A 6,730-nucleotide genomic window follows, 5' to 3' on the forward strand; every position below is an offset into this window, starting at 1 on the left:
ATTTACTTGGGCTTTCCTTATTTCATCTTCTAGTCCCAGCACTGGATCTATGGTACTCCTTCCCTTCCTGAAACCGCTTTGGTATGATGCCACCATTTCTCTTTCCTCCAAGAAGTATGTTAACCTCTCATTCACCATACGTTCCATTAACTTACAGATATGAGACTTCAAGGCAATTGGTCTATAGCTTCCAGGTCTGCTGGCATCTTTTCCAGGTTTCCTTATTGGAATTATTATAGCCTCCTTCCAACTCCCTGGTATTATTCCATCTACCCACACTGTGTTATACAACATCAATAATTTTTCCAGATTTTCTTCACTTAGATGCTTTATCATACAATAACATATTTCATCTTTCCCTGGCGCCGTCTGTCCCGCTTTGTCTAGTGCCCTTTTTAACGCTCCTATTGTAAAGGGGACATTCAGTCCATCCCCCACACTACTTTTCCTACCTAAAGCCTCCATATTTTCAGATTTTGTTTTCTCTCTACCTCTTCTACCTTCTTCCTGCATATTATTTGAGCTATGTACCGTAACAAAGGTTTTTGCCATTAGCTCTGCCTTCTCCCTATTTGTTACTGCTGTCTCATTACCCTCAACCAGAACCGGGTAACTCCATTCCCTCCTGCTAGTTTAAATGCCTTGTTTCTATTTCTCACTGCTTCTTTGCACTCATCATTCCACCATGGTACTACTTTCTGCCTTGTCCTTTGCTTTTAGGAATTGATTCTAGTGCCGCCAATATTATACCTTGCTTTAATTTACTGTCCAGTGTTTCTATGTTCATCCCTTCATTAATCTGACTTAAATATCTATCACTTACATCAAGAAATTTCTCCCAATTAGCCTTCTCAAAGATCCATTTCCTCCCTGTGTTCTCTATGACCAGTGGTGTTGCCATATTTATCTTGCACCAAACTGGATAATGATCACTCCCTATAGTTCCTTCATGGTACACTGAACAATCACATACTGATGCCATGGAATTTGATACCAAAGTGAGATTTAACACAGATTCTTTTCCTGTATGTATACCTATCCTAGTGTTACTGCCATTATTTAAGCATACTAAATTCTATTCATCAAGTAAATCTTCTATCACCTGACCATTCGTGTCTGTTCTATCACTACCCCATAATGTGTTATGTCCATTAAAATCTCCACACCAAACAATATTACTACTATTCTGCCCTTCTATCTCTTCCAGCTTCATTAATTCTAGTTTTTTGTACGGGTTATAATAATTCACAATCGTTACTTCTTTCCTTTCCCACACTTTCACTACCACGTACTCTTGTTCTCTTCCTATCCGTAAAATCCTGTAATGAATGCCCTGCTTTATAAAAGTGACACAACCCCCCCCCCCCCCCCCCCGTCCTATCTCACCTCACCTAGAACAAAACCCAAGTTTGATTTTAACCAGGATTCTTGGATACATACAATGTCTGGTTTTTCCTCCCTATTACCTATAAACTGTTTGAAGTCTTGCCCATTAGCTATCAAGCTTCTCACGTTCCACTGAAGAATTAAAATGATTAGTATTAGGACTATCAACCCACACATGCTGTCTCTTGACTTGACTGTATACTAAGTTCATCTCTTACTTCTTCCCACCTTAATCCTATCATATCCAAATGGTGCACTGCAGCTTTTACTATGACCTGGATCCTTTCAGTTGTTGCATTTATCACTCCTGCAATGAATGTCACCAACTTCTTCTTCTCTACCCATGCCTTCTTCTCATCTTGCTGTTTCCTCCCCACCACTTGCTCTTTGCTACATCCTCCCTCCTTATGCTTCTTAATCTCTCCTGCCATCTTAACTGCCTCAGCATATGATACTTTTTCTTTACTCGAATTTGTTGCATCTGCACCTCTTGCTTCAATACCTCACATCCCCAATATGCAACGCTGTGATTACCTCCACAGTTACTACATTTGGGACTCACTCCCTCTCCACACTTTCCATATCCATGATCCCCCCCCCCCCACATCTACCACATTTCCTCTTTCCTTTGCATACTTTGGCTACATGTCCAAACTCTTGGCAGTTGAAACATCTCATAGGTTTTGGTATGTATTCCCTTACATTATATCTCACAAAGCCGCAGTAAACCTCCTTTGGAATCACCTTTTCTCCAAACTCTACCAACACAGTTTCAGTCTCAATTTTCTCTATTCCTCTTGTCATTCTTTTCACACTCTTAACTGATCCCTCCCTCACTTTCAGGTTCTCCATTAGCTCCCTCATACTGACACTTAGAGAAACTCCAGATATCACCCCTTTGCTACCATTGATTTTTTTTGTTCTCCAACTCTTATAACCTTAGACACTTTGATTTTTCCAATGATAGTCATCCTCTTTGCTTTCACCACTTGTTCTTCACTACTACACCCTATTAGCAAGTTTCCATCTCCTAATACTTTTGCATAATTTACTTCCCCCACTTGCCCTCGAATGATTTTTGTTAGTTTCAATGGATCGATTTTCTTTACTCCCCCCTCCCCCTCAAATCTTATCAATACATTAAGCGCTCCTGCCTTTGGATTCTTCTCTCTCACTTCGCTTAGACTAGTTGTATTTTTCTTTCTCTTAAACCTACATGCGTTCCTGTTCTCTCTCCTTCTTACCACGTCTTTCCACTCTTTTCCTCCCCCCTCATCTACGAAATTTCCCTCTTCCTCACTAAACTCCATACTGTTACTATCATCTGTCTCCCTCCCTGCCATTCTGTCCGAGTTTGTAAGGAACCCCGCAGGACTTCTGTTCCGGACCTACACAGGTCTATAGTCCTGCACAGTGTTCCCCACAAAACCCAATTCTACAGTTAGAAAATCGGAATATTCGCTACTTCAACTGGTATACTCAACTTCAAACTCAACGCCAAACAAACAAATTAGATTTTTCCCAATCCGAGCCCTCTGTGTTGTGTCAGCACACTCTACAATGAGCTCTGTCGCTCTGGCCCACTCGAAATCACCCGCTCAACAGAACGTGTTTTTCGAGGCGGACGCGAATTCTCGCGAGAACTAGCAAAGCAAGAGAAAACAGGATATTAGACTAATACAAAAACGTAAACCTTAACGAATATGATCTACATAGACATTTAGACAATTTGATGGGTACCGAACAATAATCCAAGATTTTTTAAAAAGCTGATACCGGTCTAACCTTTTTTTTCTAGCCTCGTCGCACAGAGTTGACGTCACGCTTAATATACATATGTCGCACTGAAATGAGGTCACAATAGCGTCGCGGCAGCACGTAGCCTCGCCATTTTCGCAGCTCTTTGTGCGCCACTGTCTGCTAAGAGTTTGCGTCTTTTTATCGAGCGATTCGTCGACTCGGGTTTTAAGTCTGTCGCAAAAACAAAAATGCAAGGAAACAGAGGCCCCCAGCAGAACCATGGCCCCAACCGCCCGGGAGACCAGAAGAAACCCGGAGGTACAAACACGAACGGCCAGCAGCCTGAGCACAGCGAGCAGACCAATCCCAATGAGGCCTTAACCCTGGACCTGCAGAGCTTCAGGAAGCCCGGGGAGAAAACCTTCACCCAGCGCAGCAGGCTGTTTGTAGGAAACCTGCCAACCGGAGTTACAGAGGAGGATCTCGAGAAGCTGTTCTCCAAGTACGGCAAGGCCAATGAGATCTTTATTAACAAGGAAAGAGGCTTCGGCTTCATCCGGCTGGAGACCAGGATCATAGCAGAGATCGCCAGAGCCGAGCTGGATGATGCTCCGTTCAGAGGCAGACCCATACGGGTGAGGTTCGCAACGCACGGTGCTGCTTTAACTGTGAAAAATTTGCCAGATTTTGTGTCCAATGAGCTGCTGGAGGAGGCCTTTGCGGTGTTTGGTCAGATAGAAAGAGCTGTGGTCATAGTGGATGACAGAGGGAGGCCCACGGGGAAGGGGATAGTGGAGTTCACCTCAAAGCCAGCTGCAAGGAAGGCTCTAGATAAGTGTGGTGACGGAGCCTATCTTCTCACAGCTTTTCCTCGACCTATTACTGTGGAACCTATGGAACAGTTTGATGAAGAGGAGGGGCTGTCAGAAAAGCTCATAAACAAAAACCAGCAGTATCACAAAGAGCGTGAGCAGCCGCCACGATTTGCTCAGCCGGGCTCCTTTGAGTACGAGTATGCCATGCGTTGGAAGGCCCTGATGGAGATGGAGAAGCAGCAGTACGACATGGTGGACCGCAACATGAAGGAGGCTCAGGAGAAGCTGGAGGCTGAGATGGAGGCGGCCAGACACGAGCATCAGGTGATGCTGATGAGGCAGGACCTGCTGAGGCGGCAGGAGGAGCTGCGCAGGATGGAGGAGCTCCACAGCCAGGAGGTGCAGAAGAGGAAACAGGCAGAGCAACGGCAGGAGGAGGAACGCCGGAGGAGAGAGGAGGAGATGAGGATGCGCAATGAGGAGATGATGAAGAGGCAGCAGGAGGGCTTCAGAGGCAACTTCTCTGAAAACAGGGAGCAAGACATAAGGATGCACATGGGCAACCACGGGATGAACAGAAACTCGCTGGGTGGCAGTTCTGGTCCTGCTGGCACTCCCGGCATGGTTGCTGAGAGCGCTCCAATGATGCCGGGACCAGGAAACAACAACATGCCCGGAGGAGGCCAGGGTGGCTTTCCCAGAGGCCTCCCAAGCCCCGGAGACTATGGACCTAATAAGCAACGTAGATTTTGAATCACATGTTGTCCCGTCCCGCCCCCCCCCCCCCCCCCCTTTTCATACTCACTGTATTTTAAAGTTCAGGTAGTCCGTGTTACTTTTTGAACTTTGAAAGCTATTGCATGTATTATTTTTTTTACTTTATTTGTATTTTTGAGTTATGTTTTAGTACTAAAATGCCGTAACTCTCCAATCGAGCCATGTGTTTTACTTTGTTTTTCACCTCTAATGTACTTTTCATAGGGATAGAAAATGTTTTTGTCCTGGACGTTGTTGACTTTTTCTGGAATAAATTCACGATTCCCTAAGAATTTTGTTTGACATTTAAGTTTTCTCTGCGTCTTTCTAAATGGAAATGTGTCACCCTTTCAGTGTGATCAGTTTTAATCACATAACTGACTAAATGAAGACGTGTTTTATCTTCATCATGCCAGCCAGCGTAGCAAACAGTAGGTCTCTTTCATATGTTATCATGACATTTATAGCAGGAAAAGCACTGTTGTAATTAATAAGAATGCTCACTGGGACGCAGTGGAACAGAGCCAAAAGTAATGTTATTGATTACTCCTATGCTTTTACTGCTATGGGACTAAGTGTGTGCCGTTTAAAAAGGCGTGTAATGCTCACCACTTCTTATTGACTGCTGAGTCCCTTGGCAGTTCACCACCTGCCGAACTAGACATATAGTGACTCATCCACTGTGTCGCCAAAGAGGAATCATACCGTGTATGCATACCTTCACAGTGATAGCAACCACAGAATAGATGAACAGAGTCCTTAAATGTAATGAGTCACTGTAACCAACTCTGATTAATGAGACATTACTTCCTCCTGCTGTCGACAGTAGGGGGAAGTATTAAGACACTGGTCCAATTATCCAACACACATTGTCTTTTTTTTGTCCCATCGTTAATAAACAGGATGAATGGTCCGTTATCAGTGATGCAGAAGTAAGTTAAAGTTGAACAGACAGCGCTGTGAATTGCTTAATTTAGTTAAAGTTTAAAGGTCAGATTTCATCGATCTCAGCTGTGTAAAACACAAGTTTTAAATGTTTTAAAATGCTGTTTCAGCGCACTCCTATTGCAGTATCAACACGTGCCATGTCAGTCATCTGTAACGTCGGCATACATCACAGTCTAGTGTTTGACTTTCATGTATTAAACCTCTCATCTAGAGACCTTTTGAGATGAAACCCAAACAGAAACACCATGCAGAAGTCTGGATTGTAAACAAGAGCTGTGTTGATGGACTGAAACTGTTTAGTCTTGCATAACAGTTTCAGAAGAGCCGGGTTATATCATCATACTTTGAGTTGTTGTGGAGGAGGATCGCAACTGCTCAGTACAAACCAGACATCTGGACTGAAAGTTTAAGAGGCAGTGGTTAATTAGAGAATTCTGAACGTCCTAAAGGTGAAAACATCCAGCTGATTTGTCGCCCTCCCTCATAAAAAGAGAGCATCTGATGGTAATTGCAGATATTTAAGGATCCTCCTATCTCCATCACGCACAGGTTTTATATCCTCTCAGAGAGTTTTCAGCTGATAACTGAAAACTCTCTGACTTTTCCGAGGAAACTTACCTTCACCCGAGTCCAAAAAGTCCAGATAATCAGCTTGCTCCACCATCCAGCACAATGAGAGCGCCATAAATAACGACTGATAAGGACTCAGACCATAAAGAGGGGAAAGTGTGATATCTTGAGGTGAGATCAGCAAAACGTATTTAGATAGTTTTTGTTTTTCAACTGTACCTTGGAGGATGAATGGCAACAGATTTTCTACACTGTGTAAGATTTGTCTTTTTATTATCAATCATGAAACAGAAGGTTGTGAGCCTGCACTCTAGACAGCCACAATGATTTGGTAGATATTTGTTACTAATTATTCCTTATATTTTAACATTCTGTATACGCATAATTTTATGTGCATAATAATTGAAAGTCTGCATGATGATAATAATTTTACATGTAAGATTAAATAAATCAGACTATTCAGCATAGTAAGTGTTTGTACCTTCAATTAGCATTTTTTACTTGTCAGGAACTTT

The 6,730-nt window shown here is 43.1% G+C and overlaps 1 protein-coding gene across 1 annotated transcript; it reads left to right on the plus strand.

Annotated features, from left to right (window-relative positions):
• The first annotated feature begins 3,234 nt into the window (after positions 1 to 3,234).
• nono (non-POU domain containing, octamer-binding) lies at positions 3,235 to 5,007 on the plus strand. Its single transcript, XM_038702466.1, has one exon. It carries the CDS (start codon positions 3,375 to 3,377, stop codon positions 4,692 to 4,694), a length of 1,320 nt encoding a protein of 439 aa, XP_038558394.1. The 5' UTR covers positions 3,235 to 3,374; the 3' UTR covers positions 4,695 to 5,007.
• Positions 5,008 to 6,730: the final 1,723 nt, after the last annotated feature.

This window comes from Micropterus salmoides, unplaced genomic scaffold (genome assembly GCF_014851395.1).
Source record: "Micropterus salmoides isolate LMB-PRFRI ecotype aquatic unplaced genomic scaffold, ASM1485139v1 Ms_hic_scaffold_7, whole genome shotgun sequence".
In the NCBI taxonomy this organism is placed as follows: Eukaryota; Metazoa; Chordata; class Actinopteri; order Centrarchiformes; family Centrarchidae; genus Micropterus; species Micropterus salmoides.